The 26090-nt window shown below is 43.8% G+C and overlaps 1 protein-coding gene across 2 annotated transcripts in view; it reads right to left on the reverse strand.

Moving 5' to 3' along the window:
* The window catches only part of hip1 (huntingtin interacting protein 1), a 38596-nt gene continuing 12506 nt past the window's right edge, over positions 1-26090 (reverse strand). For both annotated transcript variants that reach the window (XM_083695284.1, XM_083695285.1), the window contains exons 2-31: positions 19715-19778; positions 18449-18591; positions 18027-18083; positions 17223-17303; positions 16858-16934; positions 16580-16641; positions 15615-15755; positions 14962-15019; positions 13044-13119; positions 12755-12898; positions 12475-12575; positions 12232-12304; positions 11933-12116; positions 11714-11802; positions 11475-11591; positions 10998-11093; positions 8518-8712; positions 8264-8411; positions 8059-8145; positions 7764-7871; positions 3968-4104; positions 3761-3871; positions 3609-3667; positions 3400-3493; positions 3170-3270; positions 2950-3055; positions 2685-2808; positions 2073-2134; positions 1843-1957; positions 1-1754 (exon numbers count right to left, since the gene is read on the reverse strand). In XM_083695284.1, coding sequence (XP_083551410.1) covers positions 1744-1754; positions 1843-1957; positions 2073-2134; positions 2685-2808; positions 2950-3055; positions 3170-3270; positions 3400-3493; positions 3609-3667; positions 3761-3871; positions 3968-4104; positions 7764-7871; positions 8059-8145; positions 8264-8411; positions 8518-8712; positions 10998-11093; positions 11475-11591; positions 11714-11802; positions 11933-12116; positions 12232-12304; positions 12475-12575; positions 12755-12898; positions 13044-13119; positions 14962-15019; positions 15615-15755; positions 16580-16641; positions 16858-16934; positions 17223-17303; positions 18027-18083; positions 18449-18591; positions 19715-19778 — 3021 coding nt within the window. In that variant the 3' untranslated portion in view covers positions 1-1743. The remainder of the gene's footprint in view (positions 1755-1842; positions 1958-2072; positions 2135-2684; positions 2809-2949; positions 3056-3169; positions 3271-3399; positions 3494-3608; positions 3668-3760; positions 3872-3967; positions 4105-7763; positions 7872-8058; positions 8146-8263; positions 8412-8517; positions 8713-10997; positions 11094-11474; positions 11592-11713; positions 11803-11932; positions 12117-12231; positions 12305-12474; positions 12576-12754; positions 12899-13043; positions 13120-14961; positions 15020-15614; positions 15756-16579; positions 16642-16857; positions 16935-17222; positions 17304-18026; positions 18084-18448; positions 18592-19714; positions 19779-26090) is intronic.

The following is a 26090-nucleotide window of genomic DNA, read 5'->3' on the forward strand; positions in this document are numbered from 1 at the left end:
TCATATTAATGAGTTGAAATATTTATTTAAAAACTGAAAAAATAAAACAAACCCACATACATAGTTTTAGTATATCATAAAGACATATTTAAATGTTATTTGAGTATTTGTTTCTCCTTGACTACAGTGAGAGGCAGTTGAAAGGCTGGCTGAGCTGGTAGGACTACAGACACAAACCAAGGGTGAGAGGTTAATAACCAAGAAGTGACAAAACACTGCTAAATCATCATTAAATACCCAGTGTCACAACTTTTTTAAAACAGCCAAAGCGGAGCATTAAAAACTAGGTAAGGGTATTAAGACACAATGGAAGAAACTCAAAGAGTATCACACACACAGAAAGGGTACTGTGATGGATTCCAAAAGAATACCTACTTATGGTTTACTCAACCATTCATATAATGGCGTTTCCACTCAACATACAGCCAGATTATTGAAGAGCACTAGTGACCATGTGCAGGAGGCGGAGGAGAAGTCATGTGTCTCTGTAGCTCTGGTATGAAACACTACCCTCTGGTGGCAGTATAGTTGGTTACTATGGTATCAAATATGACAAATGGTGACGATGTAAGGCGTCCCTCTCAGAGACACAGCTACTTAGTCTGGGGAAGCTATGGAAGAGTCAACAGAGCGCAGTGGAGGCCATGTTGCCTCCAGGTTACAGAAACCAGAGTCATGGGGTCAGGAGTCGTCATCAGGGGTTCAAAGCAGACCCTGAGCATCACACCACTTCAACTCCTGCCTGAAAGCCAGACAGCCAGCACAGTCCGCTCCTGCAGCTCAGACAGTCCAGCAGTTCTGTGAGGTCAAGGGAGGGCTTCAGTCCTCCAGGCTCCTCCTTTTGATATAACCAACACCTCTGGGCTCTGGACCAATGGCATGTGCAGGAAGAATTCAACAGTGTTGAGTGAAGGAAACAGTCGAAGCTCACTCTGGACTCATGTTAGGAAATTCCACTCTACTCTTATTCTGAGATTTAACCCATTAATTTAAACTGACAGAGCTCATTCCAGGAGCAGGTGGTTTTTCGTGTAATCTTCTGAGTACTGGAGTACTGGATTTCTAAACAGTCAAATCAAATAACAGTCATGGTCATCAAAATGGAGGTGAAAGGCATAAATTAATAACCCAGTTGGCATATAGCTCTGATGAGGCATGGTTTAGAGAGGTAAAAACTCACAGTGAGAGAAAAAAAGGTAAACTGTGATGGGTGGGGTAAGGGTAGGCATAGCTCTCATGATAACATAGTGCACAACTTATAACAGAACACATACGTTAGTGAGAGAACATGCATGTCATCTATGTTGCACTGGGTGAAGAGGGGATGGAAAGGGGGAGGGGAGGGGTTGCAGTGGCAAACAGTCAGATCTCCCTGGTGAGGGATTGGCCCTTGTGCAGTGCATCCTGGAATGTCTTCTGAAGAACTTGTGCTCGTGGGTCTCCTCAGTGACACTTGTGAAGAAATAAATAGTTGGTAGACAGATCATCAGCACATTGGCGGTTCTCCAATAGTCCAGGGGGAGGGGCGGGGAAGACGGGCCTGGTGTTGTCAATCCATCCACCCCCCTTCACTGTCCCCTCATCACTGTGCTCATGGAAGCTTCTGGGAGCATTTCAAAAAGCACCTTTTTATTTGGCTTGAATTAAAAAATTAAAAAATTAACAGAAAGACTGAAGAGTGTATAAATGGGAAGAGGCAGAGAGTAGCCAGTCTTCTAGCTGGAGGAGCAGTGGAGGCAGGCCTCAACCTGTGCCTGTCGAGAGAGGGGAAGAGTTTACAGTGTGCTTCAACACACGCACGCACACACACAATCATGTTGAGATATGGCCAAACTCACTCACCCTCGTCCTCCCCCCAGCCCTCAGCCACTCCTGCAAGCTCGTAGTGCTTCTTCCTCAGCTCCCCAAGACGCTCTCTCTCCTTCTGCAGGCGAGTCTCCAGCTCCAAAACCTGAACCTGAGAACAAACACCACACACACAGGTTACTTGTGATAGACATTCAAACATCCTCAAATATTACCTTAAAACTCTGGACCTATTTTAGGTGTAAATGTACAGATTGTTGTCTTGCCTGTGAATCCATCTCCTGCCGTTTGATCTGGGTGAGGGTCATACTGGAGAAATCCATGGTGTCTGGAAGCATACAGTCGAGAGAGAGAGAAAATTTAGTGTGAGGTCACAAAGCTATGAATATAAAAACATACTTTTACACAGACATGCTATTGCTGCCATTTAAGAGAGCATTACGTCTTTCCAAGCAAAAACTAACCACAGGAAACAATGCATCTCTCGCGCACACACTGATGTGAAAAGCTGATGCTGCCAGTGGTTGAGATCGCACTTGTTCTTCAAAGGTAAAGAAACAAAACTCAAAATACAACTTTCACAACTTGTAGAAGAGTAAATTAGAGGCATACGGGAGATGTCTGGAGGAAAGTTTTGCTTGTTGTGATAAATATTGCCCCTGATATTCGCTGTTGTGACTAGCTCGTTGGGATGAAGCACATCCACGTGCACCACACAGCGACAGAACATGAACTCATGACGCTTTTTTTAAGACAGCTCGTCATCTTTACACAGAATTATATGACAGTACAGTGCCATCTCTGTGCCACTTTATCTTCTCAGTGTAAAGATGGCTTAATTGGTCTGTTAATAGAGAGGCACATGTTAACACATTTACCTTTCTCCTCAATCTGAAACTTCCCGGATTTGGTGGAGGCTACGACACCGGCGGTGGCCTGGGTGACCCCTCGGGACGCCTGCTGCAGACGGGCCAGGTTGCCATTGTCCTTGTCTGCCTTCACCTGGAGGAACAGCAGAGAGCAGAGATTTGACTTAGTATTCAAACATGCATAAGAATGGATAACACTGAAGTGATGGGTGAGATGTACTGTAGGTTTGAGTAGAGCATATTGTGAGTGAGTGAAAGAACACTAACACCTCACCTTAGATGCAGCCACAAGTTGTGCTGTGCTGGCTGCTATTTCATGTGAGCAAACCATCAGCTCCTCAAACTTCCCCTTCCCCTGCACCACCAGATCAGCGGCATCCCTGTGGGAACACAATACAGTCATAACACCGCTACTGCAGTAAGGAGTCATAGTGCAGTCATAACACTGTCATAACACTGCCTTCTCTTGGTGGACTACAGCAAAGGACACTTACACCATCACTGTGGCTCCCCAGCCCACTGCTTTAGAGGCTGACATCAGGCCTTCCGTCCAGCGGGAGTTCTTGGCATAGAACTCCTTCATGGATGCTGCCCCCTGGTGGGAAAGAGAAGGATTCTAGTTAATCAAGCCCATAGCACTCTTCTCTTTTAGAAATACACTCAAAGTTAGTGAGACCTCCCACATCTCTATTTCTGTAGTTTCATGAAGTTTATGAGAGCTCACCCTGCCACTATCCACAATGTCCCTTTGCAGATCTTTGGAAGACAGCACAAGCACTTTGATGGCCTGCATCAGATCTGTACAGGAGGCCAGAATCCTACAGGGGGCGACAGATCAGCTTCACTGACCAACACATTGCTCTATCCAATTTAATTTGTGTGAGTTGATGTCATTCTGTGGTTGAAAAACGCAACTGAATCTGTGTGACTCACCTCTCATTGACCTCCATATTAATCCCTGTGTCAACCGCACGAGACTTGTTGAGCATCTCCTATGAATGGGATAAAAACAGAGAGGAAATTAGATGCCCTTTGGTTGGTATAATCCTGCAAAATGAGACGAAAGGATTTCTTCACATACACACCTCTATCCTGGCAGCTGCAGACTCCACGGCGGCCGATGTGGCAGCCATTTCCTGTTCCACTAGGTCTCCAAGCTCCCCCTGCTGCAACTCCAATCCCTGAGGACGTAGTTTCTGCAGACCAGAGAGAGAGAGAGACAGAGAGAGAATCAGACTTAAGTCTTACGGCATCAGGCTGTGCTGACTTTGACAATATAAACAGAAACTCACCTCTGCAGTTGCCAAGATGCCATCCAGTGCAGTCTTAAGCTTGGCACTGTCTGCTGTGCCCAGGCTGTCCTGGTCCTTCATCTGTCCCAGCAGTGCCAGGGCCTCAGCCCCACACTCCTTCACACTTTCTGACAAAGCTGCAAAACCACAGAGAGGATGGCCACAGGAACCTCCCAGTATGAAACACATTATGCACAAAGGCTGACAGTGCATGGTGATGCTGAATGTATGGCTGTGTTACAAGGAAAATGTATTGGGCATGTGAATGCTTGAGTATCCTTTTGAGTGCCTGTGTGTGCGTGTGTACCATGGCACTCAGTCCACAGAATGAGTCCCTGCTGTGTGGGGACACTGGGGGTGGAGAGGTGGGGCTGGGATCACTATATACAGTGCGCTGCGTAAGTAATGGGACAGTGAAGCAATTCTTCTTCTCGTGGCTCTATACTCCACTTGGATTTATAATCAAACAGGTTATTATGAGGTTAAAGTAAAGATTATCATCTTATATTTGATGGTATTTGTGTACATATTGGTTTCACCATTTAGACATGACAACACTTTGTATACATAGTCCCACTTTTTATACATTGACAATTGGCTTGACTGGGGTTTCTGGTTAGTCAGGTGTTTTCAGTCACATAATTTGTCTGCTATTGATGTCTGTCAACATGGGGACCAAAGAGGTGTCAATGAAAGTCAAGGAAGCCATTATTAGGCTGAAAAATCCCCCCAAAATTATAAGAAATGTAGCCAAAATCTTAGGCTTGCCAGAATCAACATCATTAAAGCACTGGTGAGCTCAGCAATCGCAAACAGGCTAGTAGGTCAGGGAAGACTTCTACAGTGGATGACCGAAGAATGCTCACCATAATTAAGAAAAAAACTAAAAAAAACTGTCTCACAGATCAGGAACACTCTCCAGGAGGTAGGCGTGAATGTGTCAGAGACTACCATGTGCAGAATACGTCACCAGCCGAACTACAGAGGCTTCACTGCAAGGTGTAAACCACTAGTTATCCTCAAAAAGGATGGTCAGGTTACAGTTTGCTAAAAAGCAAAGAGGTCTGAAAAGGGGTCTTGTGGACAGATATACAGTCATGAGAAAAAATTAGGACACCCTATGAAAACCTTTGTCTTCTTCAACATATTCAAACATATGGACATTTGATATTCATTTGAACAATATTGAAAAATTTAGGTAATATAACTAAACAAATACAACTGAAACAAATTATCTAAAAAATTATTGGTAAAATGTAATTAATAGAAATGCAATCTTCTTGTGAGGAAAAAGTTAGGACACCCCTACATTTAGTTCCACTTAAAATGCCTAAAATTATAATAAAGAGCACCACATCAGGTGCAAATGATTAGAACATCGTTACAGAGGATTTTGGAGGAGCCTGTCCTATTTAAACCTCAGATATTTAGTTTGGTTTGCTCTTGATTGTTGAAGTGAGTTGCATCACCATGGCGAGATCAAAAGAGCTCTCTGAGGCCTTCAGAAGAAAAATTGTAGATGCATATGAGTCTGGGAAGGGATATAAAAAGATCTCCAAACTATTCGAAATTGGCCATTCCACTGTCCGGAAAATAATTTACAAGTGGAGAACATTTAAAACCACCACCAACATGGCCAGGTCAGGCCGCCCAAGCAAGTTCAGCCTAAGAGCTGACCGAAAGATGCTTAAAGAAGTCTCCAACAATCCCAGAATGTCATCACGAGACCTACAGGTATCTCTTGCCACAATTGATGTCAAAGTACATGCATCCACCATAAGAAAGAGACTGAACAAGTTTGCATTACATGGGAGGTGTGCAAGGAGGAAACCCCTGCTGTCAAAAAAAAACATCAGGGCAAGACTAAAGTTTGCCAGAGAACACCTAGAGAAAGACCAGAACTTCTGGAACAATGTGCTTTGGACAGATGAATCCAAAGTTGAACTATTTGGGCACAGTAAGAGTAGACATGTTTGGCGCAAAACCAAGACAGCATTTGAGAACAAGAACCTCATACCAACTGTGAAGCATGGGGATGGAAATGTCATGGTTTGGGGCTGCTTTTCTGCAGCAGGGCCTGGTCAGCTCACCATCATAGAATCCACTATGAATTTTGTATTGTATCAGAGGGTGCTTGAGGAAAATGTGAGACCATCTGTTCGAAAGTTGAAGCTGAAGCAGATGTGGACCATGCAACATGACAATGACCCAAAACATTCCAGTAAATCTACCAAGGAATGACTCAAGAAAAATAAATTGAGAGTTCTGGAATGGTCAAGTCAAAGCCCGGATCTTAATCTTATTGAGATGCTGTGGATTGATTTGAAACTGGCTGTGCATGCAAGACACCCCTCGAACATCACACAGCTGAAAGAATTCTGCAAGGAGGAGTGGGAAAAACTTTCTCCCAATTGATGTCAGAGACCTGTAGACAGTTATAAGAAACGTCTAATTGAGGTTATTTCAGCCAAGGGGGGCAATACTAGCTATTAGGGCATAGGGTGTCCTAACTTTTTCCTCAGTAGGAATTGGCATTATTGTTAATTTTTCGTTAAATAAATGATTACAAAGTTACATTTTCATAGTTTTTTGTTCAATTACATCCCCTTTATCTATAGACATTGTTAGAAAGAAGATAACATATTGATATGTCCATATTTTTAAGAGAATAACTTAATATTTTGGGGGGTGTCCTAACTTTTTCTCATGACTGTATTAGATTGTACCAGAGTGATTGCATGAGGAAAGTGTGGAGAAAAAATGATCTGCCCAAGATTTACAAGATACCACCTCATCTGTGAAACATGGTGCCACCAGAACTGGCTAACTTGTCTTAATTGATGATTGTAACTGCTGATAGCAGCACCATAATGTATTCTTAAGTGTATAGAAACGAGTACAAGCAAATGCCTTCAAATTTATTGAATGGCGCATCATATTATAATAATAATAAACTTTACAAATGTGCAGGTAAAACAGATATGCAAATAAAAACAATACATAGTAAAATTCAACACATTAAAAAGAATAAGGGCAGCATCAATTAAAGGCTAGGCTATACAAGTGAGTTTTAAGAAGAGATTTAAAAGAAAATACCAATCTTGCTAGAGTAAGACAATGGCCCAAAACATACTGCCATAGCAACTAGGGAGTTTTTCAGGGCTAAAAAGTGGAAAGTTCTTGACTGGCCAAGTCAATGTTTAGATTTAATCCAATTCAATATGCATTTCATTTCCTGATATGATTTTAGGCAAAAAGACCTCAAAACAAATAACAACAAAAAATGGCTATACTAAAGACCTGGTAGAACATCACCAGAGAAGATACCAAGCATCTGGGGGGTCAATGGGTTGCAGACTTGAGGCAGTTATTGCAAGCAAAGGACTGTCGACCAAATACTAAACATAAGTGCTTAATTTGGACATTATTTGAATCTGTCCGATTACTTTTGATGCCATGAAATAGGAGGACTATGTATAATGAAACCAATATGTACACAAATACCATCAAATAAAAGCTGACAATCTTTACTTTAATCTCATTGTAATTGTTTGATTTCAAATCAAAACTTTTGGATTATAGAGCCAAAAGAAGAAAACATGCTTCAATGTCCCATTACTTATCAGGGCATTGTATGCTGTAGTCTGCTACGAGTGACTGGGGACTACACCACCTCCACAGTGCTAATACTCTGTGCTATGCACACACATGGAGAGGTCAGGCAGAGTATACGAGTTAGAGTGGGAGGCAACCACAGAGTCACAGTATCTCTCCAGTAGATACACCCATCACTCACCTTCAGCCTGCTCTACTGGCACCATGTGTGAGGTGGCACTGCCTTGCACGATGGTGTCGCCCACAAGGTGGGCAAACTGGGTCACTGCCCTCACCAGCTCTGACACACCTGTAAAACAACAGGTCAACAAAAAATCTTCAGAAATCCAACAGCCTAGACCATTGGTGGAATAAAAACAGGTGCCTAATTTAATTATGTGTTGAAATTTGTACCAGTGTACCAAAACAATAGACAGTTTCAATAGCATCAACGGGATGTGAAAAGGAAATTGAATGAGTACATAAGCTTCCCTAACCTGTGTTGTCTGACAGGAAGGTGTCTCTGGCAGAGTGTAGTCTGTCCACACAATCCAGAGAGGTCTGACACCTGGACGCCAGGTAATCTACAAAGAAGGAGGTCACAGACATAAGGAAATGTGTCACACTCACTCACCATTGCCTGCCTCCCCCCCCCCCCCCCCACACACACACACAAACACAGCATTAGTGTTAGAGTCCGACCTGCTGAGCTGGTACAGCTGATGTGTGCTGGGTCATCAATCTGGGCCAGGGAGTCCTGCAACATTCTCTCAGCCTCTTCCACAGCCCCCTGCAGGGTGGCCCAGCGCGCTGCCACTAGCTGGCTTTCCAGTGCCTGTTCCCTGCTCTCCTACACACACACACACCACAGGGTCAGTCAGTGAGAGGGTACACACACACACACACACACACACACACACGCACGCACACGCACACACACACACACACACGCACACCTTCTCATTGAGCTGGTTCTGCAGGGCCTCTGCAGTCTTCACCCCACTCTCCCTCTCATTGGCCAGCGTGCTTTGAACACACTCCAGCTTCTCCCCCAGGCCGTCCAGCTCCGTCTCTTTCTTTGACAAGGTTTCTGCAAGCTCCGCCTTCTCTGACTCCAAAGTAGAGAGTTGAGAACTGAGCTCCTCAGTCGACTGATGAGATGGAGAGAGTCAACAAGAGATGGGGTAAATACTTTTTAAGTGGAATGTTGTGTGTCTGAGAAAAAAAGAGTATGTGCATGAAAAAGTGGGTGTGTGAGAGTGAGAGAAAGAAGTGTCAGAACAGCTGATGTGTAGATTCAGAAATAGGGTGATAGGAGTGGGAGTTAAGAGAGGGATGAGACAGGGAGAAATTGTCAATTCAATCAGCACACTGATTCTGAATCATTGAGCGATTGAGGTCTCTCCTCATACCTACACAATGTTCTATAAACTTGATCAAGGGATCATGGTGTAATCTGAATTGTCTTACTGTAGCGGGACAGTCAGTGGCTAATGGCTATGCACACAGATGTGTGGCAGCGAAATCAGAAAAGGGACTATAGTCAGTGACAGGGAGAGTAAAGATTGTAGGTTAAAAGTGTCAAGGTAGCTAGGTAGAAGAAGGAGAAATTGGGGGGTATAATGTCAGAGAGAGGAAAAGGTCAAGGATAGAATTGAAGTGAAGGAGGTTAAAGAAAAGATATTGGATGCTTTCTAGGCCAACTGGAACCAATGGCTGCATCCCACATCATTGATTGCAGCCAGACAACAGAGAATGCGGTTAACTGCATGTTAAGTACTTATCCAAGGGTTGTGAGATCTGGGGTTAAAGTATGTGGCTGTACACCGTACTCGCAAAAGGGTTTCCAGTGTTGTAGCTTGACAGCAAGCAAACTATGATCATGAATTTTGCGTGAATGAAGCCTTTCAAGGTTTAGCTGAAATGACGCAGCATATTTTAGTCTAATGGACCCAGTGTCCGAATTAAGGGGGAGTCAGGAGGAGCTATGAGAGACATGAGCTCACCCAAGAGCATCAAAAGTCAAATGTTCACCATGTACTTTCAATCCCAAAAACAAAAGATGTATACACACACACTTCTCTCTGTAATATATGTAATCTTCATTTATAAATAGTCCCCTGTACCTAGGCTATGGTCGTCTAAGTCGGGTAGCGTATTGAATCAGTGCAATAATTGCAGTTGGAGCGCCACGCACTGAGCTGCAGTGGTAAACAACTGGTGAAGTCTACCAGCACGCATGATTGTCGGTGTGTTGTGGTTAAACTAGGCCTAGAATCACCAGTTTATAGATTGGAAAATACCTCTTGGTTCTGTGGTCCATTAGGCTTACTTGTTTATAATTCCTTTGAGCTATGCTGGAAAGTTACTAGAGCTTGTAGTGCTTATTTGATTAATTTCCAAGGATTTGACAGTATTATTTTAAAACAGTCAAAAAGGTGCGCTCTCCTCTTTTCACCCTATTATGACATTTTCATGATAACAACCGCACTTGAAACTCCTAAACAATCTCTGTCCCAATGATGTTGGAGATAAAGCGTGTGACATACACTCACTGAACACTTTATTAGGAACACTATACTAATACTGTGTAGGGCCTCCCTTTGCTCTCAAAACAGCCTCAATTCTTCGTGGCTTTGATTCCACAAGATGTTGGAAACATTCCCTTGAGATTCTGGTCCATGATGACATGATTGCATCACGCAATTCCTGCAGATCTTTCAGGCTGTGAATCTCCTGTTCTACCACATCCCAAAGGTGTTCTATTGGATTCAGATCCGGTGACTGGGAAGGCCACTGAAGAACACTGAACTCATTGTCATGATCATGAAACCAGTTTGAGACGACTTTTGCTTTGTGACATGGTGCATTATCATGCTGGAAGTAGCCATTAGAAGATGGGTAAATTGTGGCCATGAAGGGATGCACATGGTCAGCAACAATACACAAATAGGTTGCAGCATTCAAGCGATGATTGATTGGTATTAACAGGCCCAAAGTGTGCCAAGAAAACATTCCCCACACCATTACACCACCTCCACCATGAGAAGGTGTACAGGTGTTCCTAATAAAGTGTTTGATGAGTGTACAAATGGACAGAGATTGATCCATAGTCCCCTCCCCGGTTTCATTGTGAGGGACAAAAAAAGGTGACCCCCCGAAAAACACAGGGTAATTTGGACACAGAATAGACTTATCATTAGCCTACTCTTGTGCATGTGCATGTACACAATGTGATTGACTGACCACTACAAAAGAGGACACACACACATATATCATGAAGTCAGTCAGTCAGTCAGTCAGTCAATCACATACACTCACATACAGAGGGGCCATAAAATCTACTTTCACCCTTGGGTAGGCGACTGCAATGTAGTCAACCTGGAATGCGCCCTATGAGTGTATAGTTCGACAGAAGAGGTGGGTAGAGAATCACCTGTTGGGCCATGGTGCTTTTCAGGGTGTCTAGCTCTGCCCTGCTGGTGATGAGCTCTCTCTGCAGGCCTTGAAGCTGCTCCACTTGCTCCTTTTCCTGGTGAGAGAGAGAGAGAGAGATTCCAGAGTGAGTGTGACACAGACTTTGTGTCCCAATTCCTATACCCTTTTCCCTGAAGAGTGGAATTGTGCACTCCCCCACATACATTTAGAAGGGTATGGATTGGTGAAACAGCCTGTGCTTACTCGGATCCTTTAATTTTAAATCCACGTGGGGGAGAGCATATGTGCACATTACAGGGAAAATGGTAGAGAATTGGAACACAGCAATACCCTTTTCACACCACTAAGCTGAACGAATCTGAGCTGAGCTGGCCTGGTTACACATCCACAATAGTTGCTGTAACAGTGCCAGAGTGGACAATGTAGTACAAGTAGAGGACAAGTATCCTTGTGAGACTAGAGTCCTCTCTCTCACCTGTTTGTCTGCTGCCTCCTGCGCTGCCTTCACCTTCTCCTGCATCTCTCTCCTCACACTGTCCACCTCATCCTGTGCTGCTCGGGCCACCGTCATCTGCCGGGTCACCTCCGCATTCTACATGGACACCGAAAAATACATACAGAAGGACAGTATAAAAGAATCAGCATAAAGGTGCTTGAGAAACAGGGAGGGGTTGAGTGTCAGCCCATATGTACCAGTTAGTTTGAAAGACCTACCTTCCTCAGCAGCTCAGCATGACTCTGCACCAGCTCAGTGTACTTCTCCTTCAACTTAGTGTAGCGCTGCTCATTGGCCTGGGCTTTCCCTACCAAACAGACAGACAACGTTATTACCACAATCCTAGTCACAAGGAGATGTAGAGAGATACTATATGAGTTAAATTGAGTTGAATGTCAGACTGAGGGGGGTAGTTGTGCAGATGAGCCTGGACTCACTCTCGATCTCTGTGACGCTGCGCTGCTCTTTCTCTGTGTCCTCTTTGACCCGACGGAGGTCATCTAGCTCCGCCCTAAGAAACTCACTCTCCCCCAGCGCCTGCATCCTGAGGTGACTCTGCTCAGCTAGCTCTGCCTCCAGTTCATTGACACGCCCCTGCAGTGCTTGGCATAGGCGGCCACTCTGAAGGAAGGGGAAGAGCAATGACACGGGATAACAGTTTTCTTAGGTATTATGGAGAAGGACAAGTGCCTGTGTAGTGTTTGAAGTGCCTTCATAGATCCCCCCTCCTGCTTACCTCCAATCTGAAGGACTCCAGCTCCTCCTTGAGAGCTTGGATCTCTCGTGTGAGCTGCTCAATCAGACGGTCCCTGAGGGAGAGGCAAGACATGTACTGTAAGCAGAGCTTTGGTCAATGTCTCTGTCTATGTCCATATCTCTTTATTAGCCTCTATTCAAAGTGAGTTTGGACTGAATTGTGAAACAACCTGTACAGATCAAGGACATCAAAAAAAGATTATGTCAAGGTATGAAGCATTACTTGTCATCCTTGCGCATTCCATTCTGACTGTTGAAATTAAATGGGTCCGTGGCGGCAGAGGTGCCAAAGAGGTCATCAAACTTGGTCTCCACCACAGCAGCCTGGTCCAACAAAGCAAAGACACAGACAATATGTCCTTAGGCTACCTCAGTACTACCAGGCAGACAGACAGACAGACAGACAGACAGACAGACAGACAGACAGACAGACAGAGGGGGGTATGTCCAGAAAGGTAGAACCCAGATAAAGGGCAGGAATGAGTAAGGGTGAGATAGCATACCGGCTGGACAGGGATGTCTGTATCCACCAGGTCCTCTGTCTCCACCATGTGCTCTGTCTCAGGGGAGGAGGACTCGGCCGGGATGACCACGACGGGGCTGATGTGCTCTGACAATGCAGATGCCCTCAGGAAGTTAGGAGGATTCTGACAGCAGAGGGACAGAAGGGGAAATATAACAGGAGGAAAGTATGTGTAAGAGATTCTGAATGATATCAGTAACTTAGTGATTATAAAGAGAGTAGATGTGGTAAAATATAAAAAGGTATGTTTAGGTGATATAAGACCTCACCTCAGGTAACTGTGGGATCTGAATCAGTCTCTTGAAGTACTGCAGGTTACTGGAGCGGTAGAACAGACTCTTGAGCCTAGGCCAGAGAGAAAGACACACAGATGAAAGACTCAGTCATTTATAATCACATCTTCAGGACTAGTGTCACAGTCTGTTTGTATCAGACCTGGGTCAAATATACAGTGGGGGAAATAATTATTTGATCCTCTGCTGATTTTGTTAGTTTGCCTGATTACAAAGAAATGAGCGGTCTATAATTTTTATGGTACTTTTATTTTAACAAATAGAGACAGAATATCAACAAAGAAGTCCAGAAAAAACACATTATATAAAGTTATAAATTGATTTGCATTTGATCGAAGGAAATAAGTATTTGATCCCCTACAAACCAGCAAGAATTCTGGCTCATACAGACCGGTTATATGCCCATGAGGCACACAGATTACTCCTGTCACTTTAAGAAAGTACTCCTAATCTCTGCTTGTTATGGGTATAAAAGACACCTGTCAATAGAATCAATCTCTTCCATTCCAACCTCTCCACCACCATGGGCAAGACCAAAGAACATTCAAAGGACATCAGGGTAAGAGTTGTAGACCTGCACAAGGCTGGAATGGGCTACAAGACCATCAGCAAGAAGCTTGGTGAGAAGGAGACAACTGTTGGTGCAATTATTAGAAAATGGAAGAAATACAAAATAAGAATCAATCGCCCTCGGCCTGGAGATCCATGCAAGATCTCGCCTCGTGGGGTAAGGATGATCATGAGAAGGGTGAGGGATCAGCCCAGAACTACACGGGAGGAGCTTGGTAATGATATTAAGGCAGCTGGGACCACAGTCACCAAGAAAACCATTGGTAACACACTACACCGTAACGGACTGAAATCCTGCAGTGCCCGCAAGGTCCCCCTGCTCAAGAAGGCACATGTACAGGCCCATCTGAATTTTGCCAATGAACACTTAAATGATTCAGAGAAGGCTTGGGAGAAGGTGATGTGGTCAGATGAGACCAAAATTGAACTCTTTGGCATAAATTCGACTCTTCGTGTTTGGAGGGAGAGAAATGCTGAATGCTACAATCCCAAGAACACCATCCCCACCGTCAAACACGGAGGTGGAAACATTATGCTTTGGGGTTGTTTCTCTGCTAAGGGTACAGGACGACTTCACTGCATTGAGGGGCCAATGGACGGGGCCATGTACCGTAAGATCTTGGACGAGAACCTCCTTCCCTCAGCCAGAGCACTGAGGATGAGGCGTGGATGGGTCTTCCTGCATGACAATGACCCAAAACATACGGCCAAGGCAACAAAGGAGTGACTCAAGACGAAGCACACTAAGGTCATGGAGTGGCCTAGCTAGTCTCCAGACCTTAATCCTATTGAAAATTTGTGGAGGGAGCTGAAGCTTCGAGTTGCCAAGCAAAAGCCTTGAAACCTTCAGGATTTGGAGAGGATCTGTAAAGAGGAGTGGACCAAAATCCCTCCTGAGATGTGTGCAAACCTGGTGACCAACTACAAGAAACGTCTGACTTCTGTGCTTGCCAACAAGGGTTTCTCCACCAAGTACTAAGTCATGTTTTGCTTGGGGATCAAATACTTATTTCCTTCGATCAAATGCAAATTAATTTATAACTTTATATAATATGTTTTTCTGGACTTTTTTTTTTGATATTCTGTGTCTATTTGTTAAAATAAAAGTACCATAAAAATTATAGACCGCTCATTTCTTTGTAATCGGGCAAACTAACAAAATCAGCAGGGGATCAAATAATTATTTCCCCCACTGTATATGCAGTTTCAGGATTTGAAAGTATCTAACATATGTGTTTGGCTCAGGTGTGGGTGGCTTATGGAGTTCTGTTTAGTTAAAAACCACCAGAGTGAAACCATGACCATGACTACTGTTTGAACTCACTTCTTGAACTGCTCCTGGAATCTGTCCCTGTGGCCCTGGAGTGTGTCAGCCGGAAGGCCTAGAGGGGACAGACACACTGGCCGTCAGTGCTGATGCACACTGGCAAGTTATGGGACGTACATGTTGTAGAACTACAGAGAGTATGTGCAATACAGTGAGTGTTTGTGCAAGCATGATGAAATATTAGTGGTTGAGTGTGAGGAAAGCATAGAGTTAAAGCCCTAGAGAAGACACCTTCTATATTTCCCATTCATTGCATTTGTGACAGTATGAGGGGCACCATGTAATCAACTAGGGTGGGACTTCCGATGAGCTGGGAGGCATCAGCCAACTGAATCAACACATGATCTTCTTCCTCAATAGATTATTATTATCTATAGATTGTAAACGGCTTTCAGGTGCATTGCGCCATTTACTAGTGCCAATACATGACTGACCTGAGACACAGGAACTGAGTTGATACTACATTTCAGCACAGCAGGTGGCAGTGAATCACCAACATTTGATTTACGCTTACTCAAATCAGAGAAAATAAAGAAAGTTGGCATGTTCATTTAAGGGAGTGCACCCTCTAGTGTTTATAATTCCATGGAGGCAAGTAGGAACATTCAGGCTGTCAGTGTGCTGTTTGGCCAGCAGGGGGCCTCACTTACAGGAGTGCAGCTTGAAGAGGAGTTTGACGGTGTAGTCATACAAATGGCTGCTGTCCAGGATGACCTGGATGAGAGGGGCCAGACGACACTGGCCTGCTGCTGTGACAGACACCGACCGTGACATGTCCAGAGAGCTGAACACTACAAAGGAGGACACACACACATATATCATATCATCTCTGGCCTCTCTGGATTGTGTGGACACACTACACTCTGCCAGGACATGTGCATAAGTCAGTCAATCACATACACTCACATATAGAGGGACACACACACACACACACACTCACATATAGAGGGACACACACACACACACACACACACACACACACACACACACACACACACACACACACACACACACACACACACACACACACACACACACACACACACACACACACACACACACGTTAGATATATAAATAATGGCACAGAAAAGAGATTAAACTGATTTGGTACTCAAAATAGTGTTGCTCTTTCTCTCCGTCATTACATCCCTCTTTCAGTCCCATCTATCCTCTGTGCACTCACTTTGCTTCCTCCTTCTTTCCCTCCCTCCCCGATGCCAGTTCCTATGAGACCCAGTTCCCTCCACACAGAGGTGTGGTTTCCTGTGCAGCCAAACCCAGAGACACAGGCACAGTCAAGCCTCTCAGCCCATGTGTGACGTGATGCCTTTAAAATACATTGTCTGATTGGAGGAGGAGGGGGGGGGGCACCTTGTCAAAGTATTATAGGCATTTGCTGAGAGTGGGAGGAAGAGTTGGGTTCATATGGCAAAAGGGCAATAGATGGTGTGTTGAGATGGGGGGGATGAGGACATTTGTAAATTAGTTGTGTTTGTTGCTTTTGAAAAGGTTGTACTGGCAACGAGAAGGAGGGTACAAACAAATACACACACACACACGCACGCACACGCACGCACACACACGCACACACAGCTGAAGACAAGAATAGCTTACCACCCAGGAAGAGGTTCAGCTCACACTCCAGGTAATCAAACATCTCCACCGTCAACTGGAAGCTTTAGAGAGTGAGGAAACACTCACAGTGAGATGGATGTGACATAGCTTACACTGAATTTGACATATGAAGTTGTGTTAAGATGATTACATGGTTATTACAAAAGCCTGTTCTCTTCAATTTGAACACCTGTAACAGCAACGCAGAGATCATTGAAATACCTGGATCAATATAAATCCAGTCCTCCATTCACAGGGAACAACAAAGCAACACTCACAAATTGTTGACGTCGTTCTCTCCCGCCTCGTCAAGCTGTCTGTTTGACATCTGAAGGTTGCCTGGGAAACGGGGATTCTAGGAGACACAAACATATCAGAACAGAACTGGGTATCCTGTAGGTATCACTGTTTATCAGGAACAGGGAAAACAATAACATACTGTAGCACCAAATCTGTTGCCTGCATTTCTCACTGAGCCCATCTGTCTATAAAAAGGTTACTCTACTGATTCTCAAAAGGCCATTAGTCTAAGAGCAGCATTTCTATGAAGGCTGTCCCTTGAGAGGGCTGTGAGGACTGAAGAGAAAGAGAGAGATAATGAGAGAGGGATGAGGGAGACTGCTCTATAGGCCAGGACACTCACTTTGATGTGGAACTCCATTTTGGTGATGAGCAGTTTGAGGTAGATGCTGCACAGCTTTCCATAGCCTTCACTCAGGTGACCCTGTGGGCATAGCAGCAAGGTGAAAGTGAGCAGGGCAGAGCAAGAGAGACAAAAATAATCAAAGGGTATTAGAGACTACATTCATTTTTCTGGAGGAGTTGCTAATGTGGATTATTAGGTTTCATGAGAAAATTCACACTTGGTCTAGGGCTACAATATGCTATGCAGGACACTGTGGTTTGAATGCAAACCTGTGTGTATAAATAGCCAGCTATAAAGTCAACTGCTTTTCACTTCCCCTTTCTTCAGCCCTCTGAGTGAGTGTGATGTCACAACATTACGGGCAGCGCACCGGTCATAGGGGCTATTCTCATAAACTTCTATTTTAAGCAAAAACGAAGTGAGATCTAGGAACAAGTTACAAGTCACCAACATAGTCCTGCCTCCCCTGTTCGCCCATGTTCACCAGATGAAATGAACTGCAGGATCATTGTACTGCAGCCTACAGTAATGTTAACCCCTTAGTGGAGATTTTAGTTTCTCCCATAAAAAGTGTTTCGGATGTCCATAGTCATCCACCAATACAATTATTTTTTGTCATACAGCACCAGGCTGTGTATTGTGTGCTCTTGTTACTCAGTTTTGGCTGTTTCACACTGCATAGTCTGCCACCTATTACAATATCTGCCACTCAGATGTCAATGCTCTAGCAGGAAGCCTGACATGGAGTGACAACATCCATGGGGTATAACCATGACAACCATCAGCTGGGCTTTTTCTTACCCACATCCTGCTCATGTCACTCAGGTCAGCCTTGTTCCTCAACGAGTCCTTGATCACCTGAACACAGACAGACAGAGAGAGAGAGAGAAGGACCTGAAACACTGCTTAGGCCACAAGACTGGACACAGCCCATTGTCTCTGATGAAGTGTTGACGGAGAGTGATATATGTGAGGTTTCACAGTATGCAGTGTGTGGGTGTGTTACAATGGGCCAGCATGTGGGTAACTGCCTGAGTGTTCAACAGTGAATGAATGTGCATGGGTGAGTGAACACTATGCTGACCATATAAACTGTGCATAAAGTGTTGGGTTGGTGTGGCTGGTATCTGACGTAATTTGTATTAAGTAGAAGCGAAGACTATATTAAGTAGCCCAAGTATGGAGTTCCTGGCATACTCCGGTGTATTGGTTAAAATACTTACATTGGGGTGCCCGTCTCGCAGAAGCTTGTGGAAGACATGGCAGAACTTCCAGCACAGTACTGCATTGCTGGAGAGGGGCAGCCGGTTGACTGCTGCCCAGAAGGTGTGAGCACCCTTCTCATGGTGGGTTCCCAGAATGCAGGGTGAAAGGAACAGTTACGGAGAAAACACAGCAGTAGAGGATTGTATACAGAATAATCCTGTTTCACAAAGTGGTAAACTAGATGCATGTCCGTGAAGACATCAGGGTCACATTAGACTGTGTTTGTTGCACGAACATAATCCCAAGTCATGAAGGAACACTTAAGGGCTCCACCAAACACAGGGGAATCAGTGTGTAGACGGATTTGGTGGCACCAGCTATGTGATTTAAATGTGTTTAAATGTGGCTGATACGAAGACAGTGATCGTTTGATCTTCCATTGTGAATGGTTATCAATACCACCCTCGCTCAGCCTGGAACACCTATTTACAGTTGAATGAGCATGCATGTTGTAAATTCCTTTGCTATTGTAATGTATATAGTATAGGCCAACAGGCCTCTCCCATCGATGTCTGTAATGTCCTATTGTTGGGATGGTATTTAAGGTCGAGGACAGCAAGATATTCTTTTGTGTTTCTCAGGGTAGCCTATGGGCACCGGTCTCCTGCCTTGACAAACATAGCGTTGGATGTATGGTTAAACTTCCATTTGTTTAATACAGTTTGTTTATTTTATATGTTGCTTTGAAACTGTTAAATTGGTTAATTTGTTGATACTGTATTCTCATTCTTCCTATGTGCGTTAATGTGATGTTGTGCGCTAGATAAAGGTTCTGTTAAAACATGTTCGTGACCAGGTTATCCCATTAATGTCCAATGTTCACATGTATAGAGTCGAGTCATTAGCTTCAAGTACTGGACCGATTGGACCGATCATGAACTCCTTGGGATTCATTGTAACTTGAGAGCATGGTGGTAGCATATTGGGTATTCTTGATGGAATCTAGGATCCAATATGAGTAAGTGTCTGTCACACAGGGATGAGCAAGTCATTATCAATCATTATTAACTAAAATATAGTCAGATATAACATAATGTTAACTTGTGTTAGTTTGTCATGTGACCACTTGTATAGTCAACTTTATCATGTCCATAACTGTCTGAAGTCATACTGGGGAATAAATGTACAGTATTGTAACCACTAACTGGCGTCTAACAGCTAGATCAGGTGGTATGTGAATGCAGAATGTTCACACACACACACACACACACACACAAGGATATTCCTGGCATGCTTCTCTTTGACGGCGACCTCCTGTGTGTTGATTGCCTTGTTGATGCTCACAGCCTGTGTATGGGAGGAAGTAAAGAGGAGGGAAAGGAAACAGACAGAAAACAGAAATCAGAGCAGTGTTTTTCACAGCCTTATTTCAAGCAAAGAACACTTTACAACAAATCTTCATTTTCCTATGGAATCCACCAAGCGACAGTCTAGACATTTCCAAATAGTCAGTAATGGAGACATGTCCCATTTCATGCTTGTGACTTAATATTCAAGGGAGCAATCTTTAGTGAACTGACCCAGTGAAATCTTCTTGTTTGGTTGTGGTGCAGCTCAGAGCCTGAACAAACAAAGTCTGAGCAAATGCCAAACCAATCACAAACACATCTGAGGTCCGTCAGCTAAGCATCCACACACTTCTAGAAAACCTAGTGCTGCTGTCCATACAGTGGGCAGACCGGGCACAACTGAACTAGTTATCTCTGCAGAGGACTAATCACTTAACATTAGGGCCTTGTTTTACATCTAATGGGGAAACCTGTCCCTTTTTATAACCATCAGCCTTTGACTAAAACACCAATGTCACATGTAGCAGCATATGTTGTGCGTTAAGGAGCAGTGGTATAGTCTGAAGTGAGCAGCTGGGGTCAGGAAAGGACAGGCCCATTTAATAATCTCACTTCCCCCAGATGTCCTTAGTCCTCTCTGGGTGACTAGGAGGGGAAGTGGACGATGATAAATCATCTGGAGGCTCTAATACATTGTGGGTCAGAGAGCACATCTCACACAACGGAATAACTGGCTGACTGTGGGATTTAGAAGAATGCCCTTGCATAGGAATACACATCAGGAGCCCAAGCGTGCACTACAAAAGACGTCCCAAACAAACAAGTTTAAACTTCCTGCCTCTTAACTGGTTAAGACAACCTTTGTATTGACAAGATCGATTTGCAGAGTGAGTGTCTAATTAAGTCACAGCTGTGCCTTCTGAAGAGGAGGAGGAGGAGGAGAAACAAGAAGAATGCAGAGCTGGTCAGTGTCTCTCAACACACTGCTCCATGCTTTAAATTCCATTGCATCAATGTCTCTGTTCGTCTTGTAGTCCTGCTGTCGATGAACTACTAAACCATGGTCAGATCTACTGGCCACACCTTGTGTCATTCAACATGCATGAGGCTGGATATGGACATACAGATGGAACACCTGCCCTAACATAATCAGCCACAGGCCAAGAGGCTTTGTGAGAAGGGGATTGTGTGAAAAGCTGCACACAACAAAGCTATGCATACGTACAGTACACTGCCCCAGCACCTCCTGTGGTTCCCAGTATGTTTAGCTGAGCCCTTCTGTTGTGGATGCGAGTATCCCCGACAGAAGAGATGACACTGAAAACAGTTCAGGAGGATGACTGGACAGTATTTAATGAGTGCTGCTTGACTGCATTGCTGTCTAATATGCATTCAGTACCTTAATAAATACTCATGTTTACACTCACATTTAAGTCTAACACCGTTGTATTTTCTCATAAAACACTCTTAAAACCAAGGACAGATTGGAATACTGCCAGCATTTGTGTAGTTCCCACACAAGAACCGACCCAATTAGTTCACAGTGAGACTTTGTCGTTCGTATGAATGAGAGTGCCAGCTGCCCAGGACTCCTGGCAATGCCAGGAGCGGCACGCTGGCATCAATGGCCTATTAGCTACTTGCAGTATGGGCAGCTGATGAAGTGAAATGATGACTGCTTAATAAAATTAAATTAGGAGGTGAGAAAGAGCGGTGGTAGGGGCAGACAGGAGATGAGCCTAGCTTCCCTAGACGGCCAGGTCCAGATCCACATCATGCAGCAAACTCATGAGGCCTCCATTGATATGCTACTCGTGGCCTGGCCTGATTGTGTCTACCACAGGACACGGTCAGTAGATACCAACAAGAGTGTTGATTCATGCAGCATTGTTGAGTCATTTTAGCATAGAGAGCATTTGAGTAGTGGTTCACGAGAATATGTGATTAACACCCGTCCTATAAAAATGTTTTTCCTGTAGACATTGTCTTACTAGGCCACTTGATGAAGGCATTGGCGCTGTACAGTAATATTCACCTCTGCTGTAGAAAACAAACTTGATGATTAATAAACATCTACACTTAAAATAGAACTCTCTTTTCCATCATGAGACAAGCTGCGCAGCCATAACATTCAGATTTTGAGTCAATCAATCAAATCAAAGGGTCAGTCTAAAAAAAGGAAGCATGAGTTTGGGAATCAGCTATCCTTAAATGACCCATATGGAGATTGATTAGAAGAGTGGTGTAGTCGACCTCAAACACTGGTGGTGATCTGGTCATGAGTGTGTTTTAGACCATGTGCTGCTTAAACCTCACCAAAACAGAGACTGAAGCCAAGAACACATAGCTCCCTGTTCTAACAGTCCTTTATCAGGCTACATCTCTTGATAATTCCTCACATTCCGTATTTTTTTCTCCAAAGAAGAGTAAAAACACATGGAAATCAGGATAACACTGATTTCTACACCCAACCTTGAGATGTTCATGTGATCAAATCGTGGGATAAACTATCAGCGTATAAGATGGAAACAAGGGGCATTTTGTGCTGTTATCATACACAAGATGATTCAGCCACCACTGAGGTGCTGCTGATCTGTGGAACTGCAGAGACTTGCTCGCCTACAGGGGAATGGGTAAACATTGAGGATGGAGGGAGAAATGAAAACAGGAAACACGCATGACTGCCTGTGAATGAGTCTGCACTGTACACTGAGGTGCTGTGGTGAAGGGTCATTGGGACGGAGGGGTGAAGGTGGAGCTGGGGGGTACGGGCACTCAGTCAGGCTTCCTGTCTTGGCACACCCTGTCCAGCCCATTTCCTGCCTGCTGAAAACTACCCAGCTCCGCCCCTCTCTCTCTCTCTGCCATATTCAGACAACTCAGATAAAACTACCCAGCTCCGCCCCTCTCTCTCTCTCTCTGCCATATTCAGACAACTCAGATATAACACAGATATTATCAGTCCAGCTCGCTCTTTTGAACATTTTCTTTGTCAGTTTCTTCCAGGTGGCCCCAAGTCAACTGGCAATACTTTAACCCCTTCCAATACAAGGAGAGACAGATACTGTGGAGCTGTCTAGCCATTTGCATCCCTGCTAGGGTTGGTGTGATAGACAAATAAATAGAAAAGACAGTATTGCCACTTCCTGACACGCTACTCATGTCACACCAGACAGGACATATGAAAACAGTCACCTTACTATACACCCACCACACACACCTTCAAACTTAAATCCAGGTCTAAAACCAATTAAAGTAGAACATTCTAGTTTTAAGACCATTTTACAATTTGCTCACATCTGACTCTTACATCCGCTCTCATGGAACCCTCACTCCACACCTCTTTAAGAGCCTGGCACAGTGGGGAAGGGAAAATAAAAGAGAATCCCTTCAGTGCAGTCACTCTTCCTACGTGAATGTGGAGCCAATGTGGATTAGACAAGACTTAAGGATTGCTTGTGTCCAAACTGTTATAGAAGCATACAAATACAACGAAACACACTCAAACTGGCTGTGGTGCTTCTCATCCAATGAATAACATGGTGGGTGATACTGTGATGCCATATTGGATAAAGTCTATTCTGAGTCCATTATAAGCACCTCAAAACATCTTGCAGTGATCTAGTCAAAGCCTATAACCTCAGAGTAGCCTTTTGTTCCTGGGGCTTGGGTGGAAGACAGCTGGTGGTCAGAAAGACACACTGGTCAGAATGTACCCTGAGGGAGAGGCCAAAGAACTGGCTAGCATAACAAAATGTTAAGAGCCATGGTCAGTTTACAAGCCTCTTGACAAGACAGCCTCTCTGCAAACTGCTGTGAAGATCTCCTCAAAGCCCAATTTGCTTTGTGTAACTTAACTTCCTGGAAAAGTGCTGATGTCATCATAATTACACTGTAAAGCACATCTGCTGCTGAATGCAATTCCTGACACATACAGTGCCTATAGAAAGTCTACACCCTGTTTCACATTTGTCAACTTTTGTTGCCCCAGAGCCTGGAATTAAAATACATTAAATTATGAATGTGTTCCCACTGATCTACACAGCCTATTGGACACTTTCAAAGTGGGTTTATTTAAAAAATAAATAAATAATAATAATAATAATAATAATAACAACAACAATAATAAAAATAATTTAAAAAGAACAGAAGTCTGTTTGCAAAAGTCTACTCCCCCTTGCTGTGGCTCTCGTAAAACTAGCTCAACTGCAAACATTTCTTCAACAAGTTACTCAATAAGTTGAATTCAAGGATAATAGTTTGCAGTTGAACTAATTTTAGGAGAACCACAACAAGGAGGGTGTAGACTTTTGCAAACAGGTCTTCTCTGTTTTTAATAAATTATAGAAAATATGTAAAAATTTTCTTTCACTTTGAAAGTGTCCTGCAGGCTGTGTAGATCAGTGGGGAAAAAATCCTAATTTAATGTATTTCGATTCCAGGCTCTGGGGCAACAAAAGATGAACATTTTTGAAAGGGGATGTAGACTTTCTATAGGCACTTGTATGCTCTAATTCTAATTAAAAGGAAAAAGACAATTGAACTAGTAAAAAAAAAAGTCAGTGTTGCCATACCATTGTCTAGTGGGCCTACATAACAAAAACCAAAAGCAGGCTAGCAGCCCTGCTTCATCTGGCTGAGAAAATAACTCAGAGTAGCCTTGACAACTTCTGTGTGATCCAGAAAGGTGAACACTGCTTCAATGTTGGGCGATCGGCGTTATGACCTGAACCGAGCTACCATTGAAAATGCCAAATCGCCTCGGCTAATTTCTCAGCCGTTTGACCACCTTTTTTTATTCCATTTTATATATGTCTACACATCTCCTGAATATTTAAACATTTTTCTTCTTCGTTTTCCAATACCATTCAAATTCAGTCTTTTTCTTAGTCAGACCTACAGCATCTTCTACACAACCGATTAAGGTGCAGCTTTCGGTCCCTGTTCGAAATGTCTCAAGAGCCGCCCGAGTTAAGTTCATAGGTAATACAGTTTATATTATTTACAAATTATTGCATTCACATGCCCATAGACGATGTAGGGTGAAGACCAAAATGCAAATTGTTTTGATGAATGCTACTCTAACGTGAACAATAAGCTGCTGCAAGATAAAAAAACAACACTGCTTCTGGTTGCTGTGCTGTGACAGCTGTTCAACATTCTGCCCCGCCACGTAATTTGTTGTGGATGGATGGATGGATCAGAGATATATATTCGCCATGGTCAAATAAATAAACAAATAAGTTTAGTAAATACTATGTGGTTTGGGTGTGATTAAAACTGTGTTATCGTCACAGTTAGCCCCATAGGGCTACATGAGGACTATACCTACACAATTATGTGAAAGTAGGTTGATAATCATAATGGCATTGCGGAAAGGTGTGCCTTTGCTAGGATAACGATCTATGCCTTAAATCAGACTTGGGCATTTTACGGCCCGCGGGCCACATCCGGCCCTTTGGCTGTCCCTGTCCGGCCCGCGTGAGGTCAATCGGAAATTAGAAATCAAATGTAAATAAGTGTACGTCATGCACGCAATACAACTGCATTGCTTTTTGATTTTGAAGGCGACTGCTATTTTTCTTTCAATTTACGTATGTGCGTGCGTTCCTACGCACCTTCACAGTAATTGTGTAAATGTGTTGGAGAACAGGTGTCTACAAGAGATTGAGTTGGCTGTTACCCCTCAAAAATGTCATCGCACGTTAAAAAAAGAAAGATTAATACAGAATGTAGAGTTTTTAACAAGACATGGACCTCTAAGTATTTATTTACTGAAGTCAAAGGTAAAGCCGCGTTAGTTTGTGGAGTACAGAACGCTGTGTTTAAGGATTACAATTTGAATCGCCACTACGTGACCCAACACGCAGAGAAATACAAGAAATTGACTGATGCAGAGCGGGCACGGGCACCTGATGCTTTGCTAGCTAAAACCAGTTATGTGATATCCCACAAAATTGGAAAAAAACGGTAAGCCATTTTCTGGAGTGTTTGGTGGACTCTGCAGCGCTAATATGCCCCGAGAAAAAAAAGAAGCATTTGAGAATGTGCCCCTCTCCAGACGAACCGTAACAAGAAGGATCGAGGACATCACGAGAAATCTGGAGCTTCAAATGCAAAACAAAGCGGAACATTTTGACTTTTTCTCCTTAGCTTTGGATGAGAGCTGCGATGTCCGCGACACAGCCCAGTGTACGTGGGATAACGAAGGACTTTAAGATTACGGAGGAGCTGGCAGCAATGCGGTCAATGAAAGGGACGACAACAGGGAGTGATTTGTTCACTTAGGTAAATGCATGCTTGGACAAGC

The sequence above is a fragment of the Argentina silus genome, assembly GCF_951799395.1.
Source record: "Argentina silus genome assembly, chromosome: X".
NCBI classification, from domain to species: domain Eukaryota; kingdom Metazoa; phylum Chordata; class Actinopteri; order Argentiniformes; family Argentinidae; genus Argentina; species Argentina silus.